The 25,670-nt window shown below is 39.3% G+C and overlaps 1 protein-coding gene across 10 annotated transcripts in view; it reads left to right on the top strand.

Annotated features, from left to right (window-relative positions):
- LOC106880188 (sodium-dependent multivitamin transporter) overlaps positions 1 to 25,670 on the top strand; it is a 153,281-nt gene that overhangs the window by 106,163 nt on the left and 21,448 nt on the right. For all 10 annotated transcript variants that reach the window (XR_016242629.1, XR_016242627.1, XR_016242628.1 and 7 more), the window contains 5 exons: positions 6,895 to 6,962; positions 15,411 to 15,559; positions 17,791 to 17,925; positions 21,968 to 22,076; positions 24,442 to 24,524. Coding sequence is in view for 7 of the 10 variants with exons in the window: in XM_089355283.1 (XP_089211409.1) it covers positions 6,895 to 6,962; positions 15,411 to 15,559; positions 17,791 to 17,925; positions 21,968 to 22,076; positions 24,442 to 24,524 (544 nt within the window). In the remaining 3 variants the exon portion in view is untranslated. The remainder of the gene's footprint in view (positions 1 to 6,894; positions 6,963 to 15,410; positions 15,560 to 17,790; positions 17,926 to 21,967; positions 22,077 to 24,441; positions 24,525 to 25,670) is intronic.

Here is a 25,670-nt window from a genome sequence, read left to right as displayed (position 1 = left end):
CATTTCCAACCCTCACCTTACTGGCCGCATCTCTGTACATGGCTCGCACAGCTCTCACTAGCCATTCTTCTATCCCAAGTTTCCTCATTGACCACCAGATAAGGGATCGGGGGACCCTGTCAAAGGCTTTCTCCATGTCAACGAAAGCCAGGTACAGAGGTTTATCCTTGGCTAGGTATTTCTCTTGCAACTGTCTCACTAGAAATAAGGCATCAGTAGTGCTTTTACCTGGCACGAACCCAAACTGCATCTCATCTAAATTGATTCGCTCCCTAATTAGTTGGGCTATGACCCTCTCTGTAACTTTCATAACCTGATCTAACAGCTTGATGCCTCTGTAATTATTTGTATCTAAAGCGTCCCCTTTACCTTTGTAGCAGTTGACTATGATGCTGCTACACCAGTCATAGGGTATGACTCCTTCGTGTATCACCTGGTTCGTAATACGGGTGACTAGGCTATAGCCAACACTGCCAGATATTTTGAGCATCTCTGCAGTGATTCCTGATGGGCCGGGGGCTTTCCCGGTCTTCATACTCTTAATTGCTTTATCTACCCTGGTACTATCAACTCGGATAGCTGGTCCCTCTATTGGGTCGACATAAGGCAGGCTCTCTTTCTCCCATTCATTCTCTTTATTAAGCAATCTATCGTAGTGGCATCTCCAGACCTCTTTCTTTGCATCCTCATTTAATGCAAGCGTACCATCATCCATGCGAACACATTTCTCTCCTACAACATCACTATTCTCTCTCCTACACTGTCTTGCAACCCGAAATACCTCGAGTCTTTGGTCCTCACGGCGCAGAACATTGGCAAATCTTTCCTTATCTGCTTCCCCTCTGGCTAAATAAACCTGTCGCCTAGCCTCCCTTCTGGCACATTGGTACAATTCCCTACTACCACCGTTCTTCCAGTCCTTCCAAGCTTGTTTCTTTTGTCTAATAGCCCTGTCTACCTCCTTGTTCCACCACCACGTTACTCTGGGTTGGGAGGGGACCTTACACCACCCACAAATCTGGTCGGTGGCTTTCAACAGGTTGTCCCGCAGAAATCTCCAATTGTCTTCCACGTTGTATGATGCTATATCCCCTTCTATTTCGTTAAATGCTTCAAGTAACTTGTCTCTAAGTCTCTGTCCGTTTGCAGGGTATTTAAGCTTCCACACCCTTCTTCTCCAAGCCTGTCTAATTCTGGGCACCCATTTTGCCTTGATCCCAAAGTCGCTAACTACTAATCTATGTTGTGGGGTACATTCTTCGCCAGGGTAGGTTTTGGCATTTATAAGCCGCCCTCTTTCCCTATTTCTGGCGAGGATGTAGTCGATTTGGCTAGAGTGTCTGCCGGAGCGGTAGGTGACTAGGTGACTGGCAGGTTTCCTGAAGTTGGTATTGCAGACCATAAGATTGGTTGCATCACAGAACTCCAGCAGTCTGGTTCCCTCCTCGTTGCGGGAACCGAAGCCATAGCCTCCATGTATGCCATGGAAGCCCCCAGCACGACGTCCGACATGACCGTTGAAGTCTCCAGCCACAAAGAGAAGGTCCCTGTCACTCGTCGACGAGGTAGTTTGCAAGAGGGTGTCATAGAATTGGTCTTTCAGACCATCTGGTAGCCCAGGTTGAGGTGCATAGGCTGAGATGACAGTAGCTAATCTATGATGAAGCACTAGTCTGATCTTAAGTACTCTGTCACTTACTCTAACGACCTCGATTACCTTATCCACCCATTTCTCCGCTAGAAGTATTCCTACGCCCCCGACCCCGTCAGTGTTCCCTGCCCAGAAAATCTTGTACCTGTGTTCTTTGCCTGTGAGGAACCTTGCAGAACCTCCTCTCCATCTTACTTCCTGGATGCAGCACATATCTACGCATCTCCGTTCAAGCATCTCAACAATTTCACCAGATCTACCTTTCAGCGTGCCGACGTTGAGAGTGCCAATCCTAACAGTATGGGTGTTGGGGGTGTGGGCCTGTAGCCTGGGAAGAGGAAAAGCAGTGTCGTGTACCTGAAAAGAAAACTTGCAATTGGAAGAATTCATAAGCAAAACATTACCCACAACCTGCAAACATTTCTCAACCTTAATGCGCTACCCAAAGGTAGGGGAGAGGATGGCCAAGGCCACTAGATGGGTTCCGGGAGACAGCCGAGGTTGACAGGATGACAAAGGGATGAACTTCCGGTGGAGGGGGCGGGGTGACAGAGGAATGAACTTCCGGTGGAGGGGGTGGGATGACAGAGGAATGAACTTCCGGTGGAGGGGGTGGGATGACAGAGGAATGAACTTCCGGTGGAGGGGTGGGATGGCAGAGGAATGAACTTCCGGTGGAGGGGGTGGGATGACAGAGGAATGAACTTCCGGTGGAGGGGGTGGGATGGCAGAGGAATGAACTTCCGGTGGAGGGGGTGGGATGACAGAGGAATGAACTTCCGGTGGAGGGGGTGGGATGACAGAGGAATGAACTTCCGGTTGAGGGGGTGGGATGGCAGAGGAATGAACTTCCGGTGGAGGGGGTGGGATGACAGAGGAATGAACTTCCGGTGGAGGGGGTGGGATGGCAGAGGAATGAACTTCCGGTGGAGGGGGTGGGATGACAGAGGAATGAAACTTCCGGTGGAGGGGGTGGGATGACAGAGGGATGACAGACGAATGAACTTCCGGTGGAGGGGGTGGGAGGGCGGGTTACCGCCAGCGAGTAGAGAGGGCTCTTAATTGTAGATTTTAAATATTTGAGAGACAACAATGCATAAATCGTAATTTTTTAAAAGAGCAATAAATTCTGGGTGATTAGAATATAACGTAGCATGAATTTAGGAAGCTTAGAAAATGAATAAGCATGAATTTAAGACAACAACTGAATTCAATTGAATTTCATGGAGAGAAACAAGAAAGCGCAAGGTATTGAGATGTTTGAGGCCGTAAATAAATAAAAATCTCTATCTTATCTGCATCTTGGGTATTTCGTCGTAGTACGTCAGCGAGATAATTTAGAATGGGTTTCTCATTTATATATAGCCAGAACCTGAAGACCTTAAAGGAAAAACTACGAAGGGGGATGGAGGGGTAGACAGAGGCATGGCGGGAGAAAGATCATCATCATCATCATCATATATATATATAAAGAGAGAGAGAGAGAGAGAGAGGGAGAGGGGGGACCAGTCAAGCAGCACATCACGCTGTAATTCTTGGGCTGAGAAATCAACACTTAAAAGCCATAATTTTAAGGAGCGATAAGAATTTTTGAATAAAGGAAAATGGGTAGTGGTGGTGGGTAGGTACCGCCAGCGAGTAGAGAGGGCTCTTAATTGTAGATTTTAAATATTTGAGAGACAACAATGCATAAATCGTAATTTTTTAAAAGAGCAATGAATTCTGGGTGATTAGAATATAACGTAGCATGAATTTAGGAAGCTTAGAAAATGAATAAGCATGAATTTAAGACAACAACTGAATTCAATGCATGGTCAATTTCATAGAGATGTTGAAGATAAGACAGACAGAGAAAAAAGATGGCTGCGGATGACTAAAAGTGATTTAAAACTGGAAACGGAGGCCCTAATCTATGCTGCCCAAGAACAAGCACTAAGAACAGACTACATAAAATACAGAGTAGACAATACATCAGAAAGTGATAAGCTCAGAATCTGTGGACAAAACAGTGAAACCGCATGGCATATTACCAGCCAATGTACACCACTAGCCCAGATGGAATATAAGAAACGCCATGACAATATAACCAGGCTTGTCCATTGGACAATTTACAACAAGTATGCACTTGACAGAGCAAAAACTTGGTACAACCACAAACCTGAAGGCATTGTCGAAAATAGAAATGCAAAGATCCTATGGCATTTTATGACTCAGTGCAACCATGAGATTGAGAATAGGAAGCCGGACATAGTCTTAATTGAGAAAGAAAACAAACTATGCTGGATCATAGACATAGCATGCCCAGCTGACAACAAGGTATGTGATAAGGAAGAAAGAAAAGGCGAGAGATATGACAGGTTAGCTTGGGAAATTAAGCAGTTGTGGTCGATGATAAAGGTAGCAGTAGTACCAATAATTGTCGGAGCCCTGGGAACAGTGAGCAAAAATCTTGAGAAGTACGTGGAACATATAGGGGCTGCAATAAGGGTGGGGCACTTGCAGAAAACAGCACTGCTTGGAACCGCTCGAATACACCGGAAGGTGCTCGAAAAATAAGAGGTGTTACCTTAGTTCACTGGTAGTGAACAACTGACACCATAGTACATCTCCAGTGCTAGAAGCTGTGCAAAGGCAACAACAATAATAATAATAATATCAAAAAATACCTTAGGAATGAGAACCCAACTTCGAAATTTCCCCAAGACACCTGATGAAGGTGTTAACAACAAACAAGATGAGGACAAATATCTGTCAATTGTAAATAAGGAAAATGAAATTTTTCATAAAACTGCGTGGTGGGGGTTAACCTCCCCCCCCCCCCATCTTCCCCTCTCTAGACCGATTTCGGTCGTTTTGTAGGCACTACACACAATGATTTTTTTGAGGCATTATGCACTTAAAAACTAGAGAAACCTGTTCAGTAAAAAAAAAAAAAGAGGAGAAAGGAAATATTTTTAGACGATAAAGTATGTGATTAAAGGGAAATTTGACTGTTGTTTCTTGCATATCTCATAACTGAACTGATAAGGTTTAGGGTTGATAAAAATCATAAATTTTCAAAACAAGTTCTTTTTGATAGCATAAATGAGTTTATGCTTTTAGTGGGGAAGAAAATATTGAAAAACATCAATACTTGTCAGAGTGAGGAAAGAAACGAGGAAGGTGGTCATGGGATATGCTAGAAGCAACGGCCAAATCTCACTTTGATCACACACTTTATCGTCTGAAAATATTTAGTTGGGGTGGGGGCAGGGTTTAACCGAAAAGCTACCCCTGTAATGTTTAAGTGCCTGAAAAAATCACCGTGCGTAGTGCCCGCAAAATCGACCAAAATTTGTCAGGAAAGGGGGTGGGATGAAAAGAAAGCATTTTTCGAAAAAAATATTTTTAGTAAAAAGACGCTCCAGTTCATTTCCAAGAGCAACATGAAAAAAAGAAATCTGAAAAATCTTCATCAAAACGGAGAAATTTCAACTTATGTGAGCCACCTATTGCTGATGTTCGCCGTATTTTCCTTAATTAACACTACACTTTTTTCAAACATTTATTAAAAGACTAATCATCTTCCGAATTTTATTGCAGAAGGGATATGAAGCACGGAATGAATACAACGGGAAGATAATAGATCAGTCGTTATAAATTTGGTCCACATAGGGTAGAGTTATGTCCCTTGTATCATTTACTTTCTGATTATGAAATACTTAGGACTAACCGAATTGACTTGATCTGAAATTGTACGTTTAAACTGAAAAAATTACATCATGAAAGAGCTGTAATAATCACTTTAAAATACACGCATATATCCTGTTACACTTCTGTCTTATTTCTTGATAATGCGTACACACATACTTATAAGGCATACATACATATATATATATTGTGTGTGTGTGTATTAATGTGTATGGGAAAAATAAGTAATATTATTCTTTTACTTTGCAGTCTTTTGCTTTGCAGGCGGAAACTGCCAAGCAATAGAACTGGCAGAAACGTTAGCACACCGGGCGAAATGCTTAGCGGTATTTCATCTGTCTTTACGTTCTGAGTTCTAATTCTGCTGAGGTCGATTTTGCCTTTCATCCTTTCAGGGTCAATAAATTAAGTATCTTGTTTATATTGCTAGCAAGGAGATAAATCCCTGCCACCTCCAGGGCCGAGACCACCAGATCACGTAATTTCAACCTTCCTTGGTCTCTTCAATGATGGACGATCAACCACTAGAGCTGGCAACAACTCATCTCTCCACCAGTGACATATAGAAAAACAGTACCAGAACAGGCACTGGTGTCGCAATTAGTAAATGAGCTTGTTAAAACATATACGTTAGTAACAGGCAGTATTAATACCAAGAGGTAATATTTATCCCCACTTAAACATGAATGTTCTGTTAGAACAAACTATACTGTGGCAGATCCCATGGGAGAAACTCTCATATAGGCTTTTGATGCAAAATGCTCTCTTGTTTATATCATTATTTGTGGAGGCACAATAGCCCAGTGGTTAGGGCAGAGGACTCGCAGTCATAGGATCGCGGTTTCAATTCCCAGACCGGGCGTTGTGAGTGTTTATTGAGCGAAAACACCTAAAGCTCCACGAGGCTCCGGCAGGGGATGGTGGAGAACCCTGCTGTACTCTTCCACCACAACTTTCTCTCACTCTTACTTCCTGTTTCTGTTGTGCTTGTAATTCAAAGGTTCAGCCTTGTCACACTGTGTCACCCTGAATATCCCCAAGAACTACGTTGAGGGTACACGTGTCCGTGGAGTGCTCAGCCATTTGCACGTTAATTTCACGAGCAGGCTGTTCCGTTGATCGGATCAACTGGAACCCTCGACGTCGTAAGCAACGGAGTGCCAACAACAACAACATATATCACTATTCATCTCTCTGCTCTCAATGTAAACAAGAGTGCATTTTGCACCAAAAGGCCAATATGAAAATTTCTCTCTTGATAACTATCGCAGTATAGTAACAGAATAACCATGTGTAAGTGGGGATAAATATTACCTCTATAAAATGGGGTTTTGTATCATAGAACCAGGGGCAGTTTCAGATGAGTTAGTATCAAAAGGGTTACATAGTTGGAAGAAATAGATGGCATACAGCTGTGGTTCTATGCAAATATTGGTATCAACAATTTCAAGCATATGCACAATATTAGTTGGGTGTTTACTTATTTTCATTTGTTCATTTTATTTCATTTCTTGTTTTAAAATTTGTGTTTATTTTGATCCATTATTTTCTAGTTCTCAAAAAAGATTCAACAATATCTATAATATCCATTGGTATGATCTGTTCCTTGTACACAGCATTAGTGAGTAAAACTTTCTATTATTATTATTATTATTATTATTATTATTATTATTATTATTATTATTTGTATTCAGCCCTTGTGGCCAATAAAGAAACTATTATTATTATTATTATTCGGTAGTTTTATTTTTATAACGTGCTTTCACTTCACTACCGAGCGCAGCTCTGTGCGCCTTGGGTATGTGCTGTGGTTTGCTGTGGTGCTCTTATGTTTACTGTATGGAATTATTATTATTATTATTATCATTATTATTATTATTATTATTATTATTATTATTATTATTATTATTATCATCATTATTATTATTATTATTATCATTATTATTACTATTACTACTAAGGCAGCAAACTGGCAGAATCGTTACTGCACCGGGTAAAATGCTTGCAGAATTGTTGACACACCAGGAGAAATGCTGGGCAGTATTTTGTCTGCTTCTACTTTCTGAGTTCAAATTCCGCCAAGGTTAACGTTATCTTTTGTCCTGTCGGGGTCGATAAATTAAATACCAGTGAAATACTGGGGTCACTGTAATCGATTAGTCCCCTCCCCGCAGTTTGAGGCCTTGTGCCTCCTGTACAAAGGACCATTATTATTTTCAGTATTATTATTTAATGTATAAAGGAGAATAAGAGCCAAATTTGTTTGAAATTATTTCCCATACATTGACTATTATTGAATCATCATCATCATCATCATCATCTTAATATTATGCTGTCAGAATTATTAGAGCATTGGAAAAATGCATTGTGGTATTTTTTTTTTTTTTTTTGTCTGACTCTTTACATTCTGAGTTCAAATCCTGCTGAGGTCAACTTTGCCTTTCATCTTTTTTGGCATTGATAAAAATATAGTAACCGGTCAAGTAATGGAGTCAACAGAATCAACTAACCCTGTTCCCCTCAAAATTCTAAGCCTTGTGCCTAAATCACAAATCACCACCACCACTGCTACTACCACCACCACCGCTACTGCTACAGCTGCCACCACCACCATTACTACTACTACTATATTTATATCTAGTTAGCTTTTTAACGACAGATACATTAATCATGTTAACACTAACTCAACTATTGATTTTCAGTTCCGTCGGCATAATGGAATTCTTTAAAGTCATTTTTGGCGATTGTTTTTCTTACTTCTTTTGCTGTTAAGCTTATTGATTGTTTCCATTTAAAGTTTATGCTTTAAGCAGGGGAAAAAAAAAACTGCATTTTATATAATTGAAGTCTAAGAAGTAGTTGTATAAAATTTCTTTGTTGTGAAATCTGAAATAGATTTTACAATACTGCATGTCTTGTAGAACATTTACACTTGGAGATTTATTGTTTAAACCTGTTAGACTTTTTTCCATTTTCCTTTTTCTTCTAAATATTAGTGATAGACATGGCTGTGTCAGTAAGAAGTTTTCTTCACAACCATTACATGGTTTTGGCTTCAGTCTCACTGCACGGCACCTTGAGTGAATTTGCCCTCCTGGGTATGATATTAAACTACATCTGTTGGTGGGGCTCCAGTTCAAGAATTCTGGAGTTGTCAGAAGCATGGAGTCACCCCTTAATTGCCATTACTCCCAAGTCTGCTCTGACTCAGAACAGTAGCACCTGTCAGTCCCATTTATGTGTTTAATAGATTTCCCAGCGGTAGAGGAGGCTTCCATTATTTTTAATAAACTTGTGGGGTTGGTAACTTTTCTAGGAAAAAGATACTCTGGTATAAAACTTGTAGTCAAAATAATACCAGTCTGGAACCTACAATGGTGACCAAGAGATTGGTAATAGTGTTGCAGAGGCTTTTGTCAAGCAATAGAACTGGCAGAAACGTTAGCACACCGAGCGAAATGCTTAGCGGTATTTCATCTGTCTTTACGTTCTGAGTTCAAATTCTGCTGAGGTTGATTTTGCCTTTCATACTTTCAGGGTCAATAGATTAAGTATCAGTTGTGTACTGGGGTCAATCGAATCAACTAGCCCCCGCCTCCAAAATTTCGGGCCTTGTGCCTAGAATAGACAAGAATTTGTTCCTGGAGACCACTCATAAAGCAAAATCTCATAAAGCAGAGCAATAATCTCCCATTGTAGCAATGTTATTATAAATCGTAATTCATTCCCTGAAAAATATTTTACCTATAAAATTTATAATACTTGTAAATAAATGGCAATAAAATAACAGTAGAATGTAAAGAATATTTTATGTAAAGTAAAAATCATTTATAATAAAGAATATTATTATTAAATCCGATGATGTACAGATGTCTTGCTATCATTTCTTGATTGTTATCATTCTTAATCTCTTTTGCATTTTATAAAGTCCTATGGTGATGAATGCATGGCATGAAGAATTCTGGAGTTGTTAGGAGCATGGAGTCACCACTTAGTTACCATTGCTCCCAAGTTTGTTCTGACCGAGAACTACAGTACCTGTCAGAGTCCCATCTATGTGTTTTATAGATTTCCCAAGGGTAGAGGAGGCTTCCATTTCTTTTTAAAAAAAAAAACCCGTTGGGGAGGTAGCTCTTCTAAGAGAAAGATACTCTGGCATAAAACTTGCAGTCCAAATAGTACCAGTCTGGAGCTTACTGTGGTGACCAAGAGATTGGCAAAAGTATTGCAGAAGCTTTGGTCACTTAAATCTAATCACATACAGACACCTCGCTATCATTTCTTGATCTGTTTTGCATTATATAAAATCCTATGGCGATGGATGCATGGCATGAAGTCATATCCATGAATATGCAGGGACGAAAGTAAATCAGAACAATCAGTTTGAACATGAGATGGCTATCATCTGACTAGATAAGGCAATCATCATCATCATCATATACACATGCATGTGCACACACACACAAATACACACACACACACACACACACACACACACACACAGGTGCAGGTGTGGCTGTGTGGTAAGAAGCTTACTTCCCAATCACATGGTTCCAGGTTCAGTCTCACTTCATGACACCTTGGGCAAGTGTTTTCTACTATAGCCTTGGTCCAACCAAAGCCTTGTTGGTGGATTTGGTTGATGGAAACTGAAAGAAACCTGTCGTGTGTGTGTGTGTGTGTGTGCGTGTGTACACACACACATATTGGCATTTTTGGGTTTCCCTCTACCAAATCTACTCACAATGCTATGGTGAGCTGAGGGTTATAGTAGAAGACACTTTGGAAGCAAACTTCTTACCAAACAGCCACGTCTTCTCCTCTGTGTGTGTGTGTGTGTGTGCATGCACAAGCGTGTGTGTAAAATCAATATCTTATCAGTTGTCAAGCTGTTCTGTCATTTTACTACGACTGTCGAACCATTGAGGAAGTCTCTTTGTGATCATTCAACTTGCTAGAAATAGAAACCAAATCTCCCTCAAATCACTCCCTAAGAAGAACGAAAGGACATGTTAGATAGTGTAATCTTAAATACATATTTTTAAATAAAAATGAGATGGTTATTGCTAGAAAACGTTTTATCATAAGGTTAAGTTGATTTAACTCTTTAGCATTCAGATTTCTTTGTCCATTTAATTGCTTATTTACTCACGTTGTTTTTAATTAATCATGCATTATCTTGTAGCTTCAAGATTTCAATGATGTGATTGTATATTTCTAGAATGACATTGTAGGGTAGGTTTATGAGGTTGGCTCTGGTCAGTTTTAACTTTAAACAGAATATTTTGGCCAGATACAGTCTGTTAAAAGGTGAAGCTGACCTGGGACTAAACAATAATATCTATCAGGACTATAAGTATTGGGCCCTCTCATAAATAATGTGCTTTTTATATACTTCTTTTATTTTTCAAAATTAAGATAAACAAACTTCTTGCTTAGTCTAAAATATACTCTCCTTCATTTTCTACAATGCTCTTCCATCTATCCAAAATTCACTTTTCTGTGGCAAAAAATAATCCTCCAGTACTGTTCTGACCTCAGAATTCATTTTTTTCATCCAAATGATTTTGAAGACTGCAGAATAAATGATAACCAGATGGGGCAATGTCCAGCAAATATGGTGGGGCATAGTTTCTCATTCAAACTGCTCCAGCCTTTGGAATGTCATCCTCACTGTATGTGGCCAAGTATTATCTTGATTGAATAACACCTTTCATCTTGAAACCAAAGATGGTCGTTCTTCTCCTAGCGCTGACTTGAATGACTATTTGAATGACCAAATCCAAGCTTCTCTGCTAGTTCCTCAACAGTTATGATGGATTTTGTTCCACCGGGGTTTGCAGGACATCTTTATTGAGCTCTACAGATCTTCCAGGATGAGGCTTGTCTTCTAGGCTGTAGTTTCCGGCTCGGAATCTCTGGTGCCGCTGTTGGCACTGGTTTATGCTTATTGTCTGATACATATATACTGCATTAATATTCCTTGCACTTTCCATTGCATTGTTGCTTTTATTGAACTCATAAAGCAAAATATGCCAAATATGCTCCTTTGTCACTTCCATTATAGCTTTCAAAAAATAACTGTTAAAATCGAACTGCACTCTTTAAAACTCGCACTAAGAATAAGTACATAGTAAAATTACTACTTGCTTTTATAGCAAGCTGATGCAAGTAGTTTATCCCGTCCTCCGACTTTTAGTTCATGCAATTGAAAAACCGCATTATTTATGGGATACATAACTAAAATGTGTTTTTAAAATAGTCAGAATGTTTCATTTTTATCACCTTTGAGGTAGTGAACCAAAAATATTTTTTAATTAATTTTAAATTACGGTAAGTAGCTGGCTTACCAACCATATGGTTCTGGGTTCAGTCCCACTGCGTGGCACCTTGGGCAAGTGTCTTCTACTATAGCCTCGGGCCGACCAAAGTCTTGTGAGTGAATTTGGTAGACGGAAACTGAAAGAAGCCCGTCATATATATATATATATATGTGTATGTGTTTGGGTGTCTGTGTTTGTCCCCCTAACATCGCTTGACAACTGATGGTGGTGTGTTTACGTCCCCGTAACTTAGCGGTTCGGCAAAAGAGAACGATAGAATAAGTACTAGGCTTCCAAAGAATAAGTCCTGGGGTCGATTTCTCCGACTAAAGGCGGTGCTCCAGCATGGCCGCAGTCAAATGACTGAAACAAGTGAAAAAGTAAAGAGCAGAAGAAAAAAAATCTGATAAAGCAAGGGAGAGAACTCCTGAAATGTCAGTCTCCCCAAAAGTAATTTTTTTTCTTTTAGCCACATCAAAGTCTTTTATATAATAATTTGCATCTGTGGTGCATGGATTTATAAATAAAAAAAGAAAAAGAGATAAAATCAAAAAATAATAGTAATGGTGATCATTGTCAATTTATTCATTAACCCTTTAGTATTCACATTATTCTACCATAATTAATGCTTTTTTATCCATATTATTTTGAACTAATCATGTATTATCTTGTAGCTATGAGATTTTGATGAGGTAGCTGTTAATTTTTAAAACGATATTGTAGGGTTGGTGTGAGAGACCAGATCTGGCCAGTTTGAACATAGAATAGGCAGAATACTTTTGGCCGGATATGGCCGGTTTAAATGCTAAAGGGTTAAGTGTACGATACTAGAAATATCTCGTTGGAAGAAGTACTTTAAAAACCAAAGAAAGGTTTGCTTTGTTTAGTCTATGAATGTGGTGTCATAATGGCGAATGACAGTAAGTGGCAGAGAATGACTTGTTAACATGTATAATAGAAGAGTGGTTAGAAAGAGGAAGGAAATGAAAACTTGAGAGGGTAATGTTGAAAATAGAGAGAGAGTAAGAGTGGTGATGGAATGCAAAGAGAACAAAAAAGAAAGAGAAGATTAATGGTCCTTTTAAGCTAGGGAGTGGTTTCCCTTTTACTGAGCATTTTTTTTTTTATTATTCAGGCGGTACAAGGTCAATGACAGCAATAAATTGTTTAATTGTAGTATTCATCATCATCATCATCATCGTTTAACGTCCGCTTTCCATGCTAGCATGGGTTGGACGATTTGACTGAGGACTGGTGCAACCGGATGGCTACACCAGGCTCCAATCTAATTTGGCAGAGTTTCTACAGCTGGATGCCCTTCCTAACGCCAACCACTCAGAGAGTGTAGTGGGTGCTTTTACGTGTCACCCGCATGAAAACGGCCACGCTCGAAATGGTGTCTTTTATGTGCCACCCGCACAAGAGCCAGTCCAGGGGCACTGGCAACGATCTCGCTCGAAAACCCTACAAGGCCAGTCAAGCGGTACTGGCAATGGTCACACTCAGGATGGTACATCTTATGTGCCACCCGCACAAGAGCCAGTCCAGGGGCACTGGCAACGATCTCACTTGGCTTGCCGGGTCTTCTCACGCACAGCACATTTCCAAAGGTCTCATTATTCACATAAATTCAGACATAGAAACTATAACTCAACAGACAGCTGGAGTTTGGACAGCTCCATGTTAAACCATTTAACCCATGCCAGCATGGAAAGTGGACATTACATGATGATGATGATGACATGCATATACATATAAACAGTCAGAATCAGGCTAATGACTAGAAAATTGACATTGCTATTAAGGAAATGGATAGACTTATTGTCTGGAGATATGAGTACTCTTGAAGGCAGTTGTGTTTCTAACTCAATAGTCTTCTTCATCAGCATAACAATTGTCCTACCTCATCACCAAAAGAATTAGATTTATACAAAACAGAGCATTGTTTGCCTCAAAACAATAGTAGAAGTCTTTTCGGATCTCGGGCGCCACTTGTTTTCTTAACGAAACACTTTCATACTTTCACTGGTAGAATGTGTCATATAAAACATCTTTTACTCTTAGTGTTATTGAGAAAATTTTATCCTTTTAAAGTTATTCCATGTTAAAATTGTCGTATTTCAGTAATTTCAACCAATCACTGACGTCAATTGAGGTGAAAACAATTACTGCTGTGGAATGTAAACAATACGTTATAGCGGTGTAATGGGATCTTTTCCCTTGAATAAAATTAGTGCCGTCGTTTGTCAACAACTATCGGCAGTACTGTTATTTATGTTTACATTCCACAGCAGTAATTGTTTTCACCCCAATAGACGTCAGTGACTGGTTGAAATTACTGAAATATGACAACTTTTAACATGAAATAACTTTGAATATAAAAATTTTTCTCTGTTCTATAAGACAAAATATACAAGTATACGAAGTTTTAAAACAGTACTTTTCTGTACTTGCTTACGAGTGACAACTAGCTGTACCTTTCTGTACTTGCTTACGAGTGACAACTAGCTGTACTTTTCTGTACTTGCTTACGAGTGACAACTAGCTGTACTTTTCTGTACTTGCTTACGAGTGACAACTAGCTGTACCTTTCTGTACTTGCTTACGAGTGACAACTAGCTGTACTTTTCTGTACTTGCTTACGAGTGACAACTAGCTGTACTTTTCTGTACTAAATAAACATAAATAAAAAATGGCGCCCACCAAATCAGAAAGATCTATAGTGCTACATTGTGGGACTGAATCTAAGACCACATGGTTGCAAATAAAACTACTGAACCTCACACCTAATAAGGATACTGTATGTGATAAAACAAAATATCATTTAAAATTTGTATCCTACCTAAAATCTCTTGGACATTAGTGCAGGTGTGGCTGTGTGGTACAAAGCTTGCTTCCCAACTACATGGTTTCAGGTTCAGTCTCACTGCATGGCACCTAGGGCAAGTGTTTTCTGCTATAGCCTTAGACCAACCAAAGTCTTGTGAATGAATTTGGTGGACAGAAACTGAAGGAAGGCAGCAAGCTGGCAGAAACGTTAGCACGCTGGGCGAAATGCTTAGCGGTATTTCATCTGCCGTTACATTCTGAGTTCACATTCCGCCGAGGTCGACTTTGCCTTTCATCCTTTCGGAGTCGATAAATTAAATATCAGTTACGCACTGGGGTTGATTTAATCGACTTAATCCCTTTATCTGTCCTTGTTTGTCCCCTCTATGTTTAGCCCCTTGTGGGCAATAAAGAAATAAGAAATGTTAGCACGCTGGGCGAAATGTTTAGCGGTATTTCGTCTGTCTGAGTTCCAATTCTGAGTTCCAATTCCACCGAGGTCGACTTCATCTTCTATCCTTTCGGGGTCGATTAAATAAGTACCAGTTATGCACTGGGTTCGATGTAATCGACTTAATCCCTTTGTCTGTCCTTGTTTGTCCCCTCTATGTTTAGCCCCTTGTGGGCAATAAAGAAATAAGAAACTTAAAGAAGCCTATTGTATGTATATAAATGTGTGTGTGTGTCTGTGTTTGTCCCCCTGCCATTGCTTAACAACTGATGCTGGTGTGTTTTTTGTCCCAGTAACCTAGCGGTTTGGCAAAAGAGACCAATAGAATAAGTACTATATTTACAATGAGTCGTGGGGTCAATTTCTTCAGCTAAAACCCTTTTAAGGTGGTGCTTCAGCACGGCCTCAGTCAGATGACTGAAACAAAAGAATAAATACATGCTTAACCATTTTTTTTATCTTCCAGGGTGGACTGAAAGCCAACACTTATATTGAGGCTTTTCAATTAATTACAATGTTTATTGGTCTTCTGGCCATTGTTATCTCTACCTTTTCTTCGAGGAACGTTGCAGAGGTTTTCTACAATGCAACAATTAATGATACAGCTGCTTCTATGTAAGTAACATATCATTTTTTCTTTTTTATACTCTTGCTATACTTTTTTTTTTCTTTGTTAAATTCAGTTAAATGAACCACTGCTCAGCAATGGCCCAAACCCTTCTCCATCTAGAGAGTGTTCTCCAAAGCAGAAGCAGTAAGGCTGCATCTCCTGGTGAAGAGAATTGACCTGCAAGAGTCCCATGCCAGTACCAACGCCACATGAAAAACACTCGTGCCAGTCCCAGCGTGACAGTGCCACATATGAGTGCTCATGCTGGAGGCATGTTAAAAGCACCTAGCACACACTGTAAAGTCGTTGGCATGAGGAAATGTATCCAGCTATAGAAATCTGGCCAAATGAAATTGCAGCCTGTGGCAGCTTACCGATGCTGGTGTGTTTACGTCTCCGTAACTTAGCGGTTCAGGCAAAGAGACTGATAGAATAAGTACTAGGCTTACAAAGAATGAGTCCTAGGGTTGATTTGTTCAACTAAAAGCGGTGCTCCAGCATGGCTGCAGTCAAATAACTGAAACAAATAAGAGTAAAAGAGTGTGTATATATATGTATGTATACATATGTATGTATATATCTATATGTCCATAAAAAAGTCCGTTTTTTGTGCTTTGTTTATGTTCCCGTTCCTTTTTTGTCCATGTTTTTTTGACGTCCTGTACCTAGATATGCATCTATGTATACATGTAGATGTAGGTATGTACATATATGTATGTATATATGCATTCTCACATATCATTTGTATAATTATTATATATATATATGAGTGGTTGGCGTTAGGAAGGGCATCCAGCTGTAGAAACTCTGCCAAATTAGATTGGAGCCTGGTGTTGCCATCCAGTTTCACCAGTCCTCAGTCAAATCGTCCAACCCATGCTAGCATGGAAAGCTGACGTTAAACGATGATGATGATGATACACACACACACACATTGTACTGCCAGACACTGAGTCATATTAAGTCATTGGTACTTTGATATGCAGCTGTCCTCATCAAAATATATCATATGTCTATGCCAGCACTGTCTTTCTTACTTGTTCCTCTTATGCCTAGTTTTCTCACAACACATTCGTACACTTGTACTTCATATGATCCTCGCAAGCATGGAAAAGTGGATATTAAACCTTTAGCATTCAGATTACTCTGTCAAATTTAATGCTTAATTTTTCACATTGTTTTGAATTAATCACATATTATCTTCTAGCTTCACGGTTTCAGCAGTGTGTTTGTATATTTTTAGAATGACATTGTAGGGTAGATGTGAGAGGTTGGATCTGGCCAGTTTTAACATAAAACAGGTAGATGTTTTGGACCGGATATGGCCGGATTAAATCTAAATGGTTAAACAATGATGATGATGAGACAAATTACCAAGCTGTACTTGCTTACGAGTGACAACTAGCTGTACCTTTCGGTACTTGCTTACGAGTGACAACTAGCTGTACTTTTCTGTACTTGCTTACGAGTGACAACTAGCTGTACCTTTCTGTACTTGCTTACGAGTGACAACTAGCTGTACTTTTCTGTACTTGCTTACGAGTGACAACTAGCTGTACTTTTCTGTACTTGCTTACGAGTGACAACTAGCTGTACCTTTCTGTACTTGCTTACGAGTGACAACTAGCTGTACTTTTCTGTACTTGCTTACAAGTGACAACTAGCTGTACTTTTCTGTACTTGCTTACGAGTGACAACTAACTCTCTCTCTCTCTTACTCACTCTTCCTCTCTCTCTCTTACTCACTCTTCCTCTCTCTCTCGCTCTCTCTGTACTTGCCTACGAGTGACAACTAGCTGTACTTTTCTGTACTTGCTTACGAGTGACAACTAACTGTACTTTTCTCCTACATTCTACTACTTCTTTTCCTTTCTCTCTCTCTCTCTCTTGCTCTCTCTTCCTCTCTCTCTCTCTCTCTCTCTCTCTCTCTCTCTCTCTCTCTGTACTTGCTTACGAGTGACAACTAACTGTACTTTTCTTTTACATTCTACCACTTCTGTTCCTCTCTCTCTCTGTACTTGCTTACGAGTGACAACTAACTGTACTTTTCTCCTACATTCTACCACTTCTCTGTCTCTCTCCCCCTCCCTCTCTCTCCCTCTCTCCCCCTCTCTCTCTCTTCTCCCAATTCCTTCCAATCAACTTATGTATCCCGTTTCCTCTCCCCAACTCTCTATCACACTCCCTCAGATATCATACCCAATGCACTAATTATATATATTCTTATTACTTTCAGGTTTCAAGAAGGTAAAAACTACTCCATCACATCAACAATAATTGGTGGAACTGTGCTTTATGCATCAATTTATGCTGTCAACCAGTCTCAAGTGCAAAGATATTTTTCATGTGCTACACTGAAAAAAGCCAAATGGTATGTTAACTTCGTTTGAATTGCAGGGCTTTAAGATGTGCCATATTCTTTGAAAGTTTGCTTCGCAATCACACTGCATGGCACCTATGGTAAATCTCTTCTACTTCACCCTCAAATAGACCAATACTTTGTGAATGGAATTTGCTGATTGAATCTGTGCAGGAACCCTTTAAATATTTATGTGCGCACACACACATGCATGTTTGTTGTTGGCACTCCATCAGTTGCGACGTCGAGGGTTCCAGTTGATCCGATCAACGGAACAGCCTGCTCGTGAAATTAATGTGCAAGTGGCTGAGCACTCCACAGACACGTGTACCCTTAACGTAGTTCTTGGGGATATTCAGTGTGACACAGTGTGACAAGGCTGACCCTTTGAATTACAGGTACAACAGAAGCAGGAAGAAAGAGTGAGAGAAAGTTGTGGTGAAAGAGTACAGCAGGGTTCGCCACCATCCCCTGCCAGAGCCTCATGGAGCTTTTAGGTGTTTTCGCTCAATAAACACTCACAACGCCCAGTCTGGGAATCGAAACCGCGAGTCCGCTGCCCTAACCACTGGACCATTGCACCTCCACAACACACATGCATGTACATACACACTAAATGCAATTTCTGCAAAATAAATTCACTCAAGGTATCAGTTAGTCCAGGGGTGATAGTAGAAGACACTTGTTCGTGGTAAGATGGAGTGAGACTGAACCAATGACCCTGTGGTTGCGTAGCAAACTTCTTAACCATACAGCCATGCCAGTGCCTATAAATATATACATACATACATACATACATACATACATATATAAATATGTACAGCAGACCCTACTTTTTCCTCCAATATTAGACTCTCTTTTACTCTTTTACATGTTTCAGTCATTTGACTGCAGCCATGCTGGAGCACCGCCTTTTAGTCGAGCAAATCAATCCCAGGACTTATTCTTTGGAAGCCTAGAACTTATTCTATTGGTCTCTTTTGCTGAATTGTTAGGTTACAGGAACGTAAACACACCACCATCAGTTGTCAAGCAATTCTGCGGGGACAAACACAGACGCACAAACATATACACACACATACATATGTATATACATATATACGACGGGCTTCTTTCAGTTTCCATCTACCAAATCCACTCACAAGGTTTTGGTCGGCCCAAGGCTATAGTAGAAAACACTTGCCCAAGGTGCCACACAGTAGGAATGAACCTGGAATCATGTGGATGGTAAGCAAGCTACTTACCACACAGCCACTTCTGTGCCTGTTAAAAACAATGAACCACCTTAATCGATTTTTGAACCTTATTGGCATCCACACCATTTTGACAATCTACTATTTATCTTATTCAATGCACGGTGATTGCTTAAAAGCTTAAAGTTTATAGAATATTATTATTATTATTACATATACATATGTGTATACACACACACACATATATATATATATATATATATATATATATATATAGAAGGTTTAGATTTAGATTCAAGATTGAATATGGTACTTATGTTTAGGCACCAGAATATAGTATGGTATGGTATTATACAAAAACCATTCCAAAAAACTAGGTGATCAAAAAATCAAAATAAGCAACACGGATTTCAAAGATGATTGCAGTACGCACGTTTCATGCTACTTCATTTATTTTAGTAATGCGAGCATTACATTAAATGCAATATGTAGAGCAATCTTCAGTTGCAGGAAAATGCAGAAAATTACAGTAGAATAGACATATTATAATTGTGGCAACATTTCAAATCCAAGTGGGAGGAAGAATACACAAAAATCCATCTTGACATAGCCAAGTCTATCAGGCTAGTAATTGGTTCTAGGCAAAAAATTCTAAACTGTCTCTGATTTTATTGTCTCTTATCTAGTAGTAATAGTATGAGGGATAATCACTTCTAAGGAAAGGGAAGGTGTAAGCATATTGCATGGACAAGGCGATAAAAGATATGGTTATAAAGGATTCTCTGGTCAGAGTGGCAACACTCTTATGGGTTGGGTTTTTTTTACTACTATCAAAATGTTGAGGAATTAAACCCTAGGTATATAGGTCAAACAGGGCTTTTTCTTTAGTCTGAATAGAGCATCAGTATTGTTTTACAGATATCAATATTAGTTTAACCAATATTTTAACAATAAGAGTTATGCTAATAAAAAAAGCATGAAGTAATGTCAGTATTGAATTCAGAGGCTATAGATAAGGTGTAAAGTCTAAGGATATTAAGTATATTGGGTTCATGAAAATTATTTTGAATTATTTAAAAAAATTATTTTAAAATTTTAGCTGATATATATAATAATACTATTTAGAAGACACATAAAATTTAAGCTTTATTTTTATAATGTGAAGAAAAATTAGTATAGGATTTATATTAGTTTATGGGTTTACTAAGGTTTAAGGTACAGAAAAAGAAAAAGGATATTAGGAATTAACAAGGACATCCAATACAGGAACCTGATGATTGATTAAAAGTTTCATTGGTCATGGATTTGTTTCTTCCTCCCACTTGGATTTGAAATGTTGCCACAATTATATATATATATATATATATATATATATATATATATATATACTTTATTTAAAAGCAGCAGAAATATAACAAAAGACTGTTACTCAGAGTTTCACGTTCCCGTTCATCGGACAGTTTTGTTAGAAATGGGAAAGGAATAACAATGCAATCAAAAGTAAATTTTATATTACTTTTGATTGCATTGTTATTCCTTTCCCATTTCTAACAAAACTGTCCGATGAACAGGAACGTGAAACTCTGAGTAACAGTCTTTTGTTATATTTCTGCTGCTTTTAAATAAAGCATATTACTCTACCTCTGGTATTTGAGTACTCTTTTTTCCACCTTGTTGCACATTTTATGTGCTTACTCCGGTACTCCGGTATATATATGTATGATGATGTATATATATATATATATATATATATATATATATGAGAGAGAGAGACATGTATGTGTACATATACATATATCATCATCATCATCATCATCGATTAACATCCACTTTCCATGCTAGCATGGGTTGGACAATTTGACTGAGGAATGGTGAACCAGATGGCTACACCAGGCTTCAATCTGATTTGGCAGAGCTTCTACTGCTGGATGCCCTTCCTAATGCCAACCACTCCAAGAGTGTGTTGTGGGTGATTTTATGTGCCACCAGCACAAAGGCCAGTCAGGCTGTTTATATGTGTGTGTGTGTGTGTATGTATGTATGTATGTATGATTGAAATTCATATTAGTTTGGTTATATAGTAACATATTTTGTTTTTCACATAAACTCTTCACCAGAACAGTGCAAACCTGCAACCAACAACATTGATCTTCTCCATTTGTGATGTTAAATAAAGTATCAGTGAAGGGTTATATAATCAACTCAACTATACCTCATCCCTAGTGAGGGTAAGTGGCTTAGTGGTTAGGGTGTAGTACTCATGATGATAAGATCATGGTTTCAGTTCCCAGACCGGGCAATTTGTTGTGTTCTTGTGAGAAACACTTCATCTCACATCCCTCTGCAATTACTTTGACATTTGACATGTGACATATCTGCATATCTGTACAGGTAATGTTGATTTGATGGACAGAATGAGACCATGGACATCACAGCACAAACATTTGATCACTCTAAACAAGTCTGTACAGGTTGTTCAGCAAGAAATTATGGCGGCGTCTTGGACTCAAGAGGCTACCACCAACTTCCTCCTTAGATCTATTGCTTTCTGCCTGTGTATGAAATCAGTATTCATATATCTTACTTATAGCTGTTAATTAATTATCCTTTTATTAATTAAATCCATAATTCAAGGCAGAACTATTAGCATGCCATGCACAATGCTTTGTGGCATTTTGTCCATCTTCACCATCTGAGTTCAAATCTTGCCAAGGACAACTTTGCCTTTCATCCTTTCAGGGCTGATAAAATAAGTACCAGTTAAACACTTCCCCAAACTTGCTAGCCTTGTGCCAAAATTTGAAATCCTTAATTAGATGCCTAATTGATTGTGCTTTTTTGTCTTATTTGTTATTTTCCAGGAGCCTTTGGTTGAACAGCCCGGGTTTAATTGTGATTGTCTCCCTTTGTTGTATGTTTGGTGCAGTTCTTAGGTCAAGTGAAACCAAAAATGAAAAGAAAATAGACATGGTGAGTTTCCTTTAACCTAACTTTTTAATATTTCTGTTTAGAAAATGTAATCAAGTTTGGGTGCTGCCATAACTGCATGGTAAGAATGACTGAAACATCATCATCATCATCATCATCGTTTAACGTCCGCTTTCCATGCTAGCATAGTTTGGACGATTTGACTGAGGACTGGTGTACCAGGAGGCGACTCCAGGCTCCAATCTGATTTGGCAGAGTTTCTACAGCTAGATGCCCTTCCTAACGCCAACCACTCCGGGAGTGTAGTGGGTGCTTTTACATGCCAACGGCGCAAGGGCCAGTCAGGTGGGTACTGGCAACAGCCACACTCGAAATGGTGTATTTTACGTGCCACCTGCACAGGGCCAGTCCAGGGGCACTGGCAACGATCTCGCTCGGATGTCTTACTGGCAACGGCCACGCTTGAAAACAATTAAATGATAAATGATTTAATGGTAGGCGGAAAGGAATACCCACAAGCATTTTGTTGGAGCCTTTGAAACAAGTAGGAGGAGTGATGGTGGTGGTGGTGAGGGTTATCCCCAGACTGAAGACCTGACAAGAATACTTGCCATAGATTTGACTCTTCTAAAGCTACCCAAGGACCAGGTTGTGATGTTAAACTGAAGCAATAGATTATATTTACCATCCAAAAACTGGAACAGTCCCTCTGACAGGATTCCATATAGTTTCTGTCTCCCAAATTTCACTGTCAACTCTTTTGTTGGACTAAAGCTGTGATAGAAGACAGTTGGAACTGAACCAAACCAAATGGCTGTGAAGAGACCTTTCTTTGTCACATCCCCATACAGGCCACATCATCATCATAAATTTAGCATCCATTTTCCATGCTAGCTTTGGTTGGACAGCTTAACAGGAGCTGGCCAGCTGAAGAGCTGCCTGGGCCCCATACTTGTTTTGGCATAGTTTCTACAGCTGGATGCCCTTTTTAATGCCAATCACTTTACAGAGTGTACTGGGTGCTTTTATACAACACTGGTATGAAAGCTTTAACATAGCACTGGTACTGGTACTTTTTTACGTGGTGCCAGCACCCACACGCCGGCACGATTAGGATCGCTCAGCTGAAGAGGGATGCAGGGAACATGCCTGTATGCAAGGACAACCATAATTTTACTTACCTTGATGTGTCTTCTCAACCACAGCAAACCACCCAGAATCTCTGTCCTTTGTAATCCCCCACTGTGAAACCTAGCATCCGAAGATCCTTTCACACCACTTCACCCTATGTCTTCTTCCACATGTTCCCTCCACAATTAGAGATGTGGCACTAATTAGAGATGTTTAACATTCAAATTCATTGCTGTTGTTGTTGTTGTTGTCATCATCTTTGTCCTCATTGTTGCCACCACTCTCATCATTGTCTTCTTTATTTTCAAGCAGCCACAACTGAGGTACATTTCTCTGTGTTGTTCCAAATGTACCCCATTAGCCTTCGTAGCTCCTCAATTTCATATTGTGTGTTGTGTGCCTCTGCCTCTAACATCAATGTAATTGAGTGGTCTTTGTCTTGCATTAGATTGCAAACGTCTCCAAAATATTGCACACGTGCTGTTGGCAGTTTCTTTTCCTTCTTTAGAATTTTCCCTTTCTCCTTTCTAATAAAGAGCTATGCTCAAAACATCAAACTCTCTCATTTCACCAAGTGTCAAGCTAATCCATTCCTTGTGCATGTCCTCTTGTTGTCCATTAATTTTTACTCGTTTATTTGAATTGACTAATTACTGCACAGCCTCTCCACATCCTTCCGACTGATATGGAGTACCTGATTCATGGATTTCGTACTCTACCCTTGGAGTACCTTAAAATTCCTTTAAAGTATGTTGTTTCTGCACCTCTGAGTGTGTGTGTGTGTGTGCGTGTTTATACTCTTTTACTCTTTTACTTGTTTCAGTCTTTTGACTGTGGCCATGCTGGAGCACCGCCTTTAGTCAAGCAAATCGACCCCAGGACTTATTCTTTGTAAGCCTAGTACTTATTCTATTGGTCTCTTTTGCCGAACCGCTAAGTTACGGGAACATAAACACACCAGCATCGGTTGTCAAGAGATGTTGGGGGGACAAACACAGACACACAAACACATACATATATATATATATATATATATATATATATATATATATACATATATACGACGGGCTTCTTTCAGTTTCCGTCTACCAAATCCACTCACAAAGCTTTGGTCGGCCCGAGGCTATAGTAGAAGACACTTGCCCAAGATGCCACGCAGTGGGACTGAACCCGAGACCATGTGGTTGGTAAGCAAGTTACTTACCACACAGCCACTCCTACGCCTATACTGTTCATTTTGAAATGTAAATGTTGTTGTCATTTCTTTTTCTCTTAGCGGGCTGGTAGATTCGTGGTGGAGGATGTCGATGTGGGAGTTGCTGGATTGTTTATTGCAGGTGTCTTTAATGCTACAATGAGGTAGGTGTACAATTTTGAATTAGATGTCTGAACATCAGAGATGAGTTTTTATTCTTTTATTCGTTTCATTCATTTGACTGCAGCCATGCTGGAGTACCACCTTTAGTTGAGCAAATCGATCCCAGGACTTATTCTTTGTAAGCCTAGTACTTATTCTATTGGTCTCTTTTGCCGAACCGCTAAGTTACAGGGACGTAAACACATCACCATTGGTTGTCAAGTGATGTTGGGGATACAAACACAGACACAAACACACACACATACATATATATATATATATATATATTAAATTCAAATTATGATAAACGTAAACAAACAAATGAAGTTTGCTTTTAGAAGCGTTGAGATGTCTTAGAAAGTTAGAGAAGTGATTTTAAATTCTCAATCGCAGGATAATGCTAATAATATAGCCTGAACAGGATAAACTACCCCTATTTTGCAGAAGTATATATATATATACATATATACAACGGGCTTTTTTCAGTTTCTGTCTACCAAATCCACTCACAAACCTTTCATCGGCCCAAAGTTATAGTAGAAGACACTTCCCCAAGGTGCCACACAGTGGGACTGAACCTGGAACCATGTGGTTTTTGTTGATAATATTAATAATAAACAATGAGAAGAGTGTGATGCAATTTGTGTTCAACACAGATCAACTCTGTTCATTGAATTGAATGAACTGAACAATATAAGGCACAGACATATAGATGAATACACACACACACATACATACACATGACAGGCTTCTTTCAGTTTTCTTCAACAAAATCTATTCATAAGGCTTTGGTTAGCCCAAGGCTATAGTTGAAGACACTTTCCCATGGTGTCATGCAGTGGGACTGAACCCAAAACTAAGTGGTTGGGAAGCAAGCTTCTTACAGCACAGCCACACTTGTTCATAGATATTGTTAATTTGTTTGTTTCCATATTCATGGTTTGCATGCTAGAATGTAATTAATTTTCACTTCTAAACTCAGGTTAATTACCTTTATTTGTTACTTGTTTCAGTCATTTGACTGCGGCCATGCTGGGGCACCACCTTGAAGGATTTTTAGGTGAATGAATAGACCACAGTATCTTTTTTCTTTAAAGCCTAGTACTTATTCTATTGATTCTCTTGCTGAACCACTAAGTTATGAGGAT

The sequence above is a fragment of the Octopus bimaculoides genome, chromosome 7, assembly GCF_046866305.1.
Source record: "Octopus bimaculoides isolate indiv1 chromosome 7, ASM4686630v1, whole genome shotgun sequence".
NCBI lineage: Eukaryota > Metazoa > Mollusca > Cephalopoda > Octopoda > Octopodidae > Octopus > Octopus bimaculoides.
The sequence above is the reverse complement of the archived record's forward strand: the minus strand, read 5'-3'. Positions and strand labels throughout refer to the sequence as shown.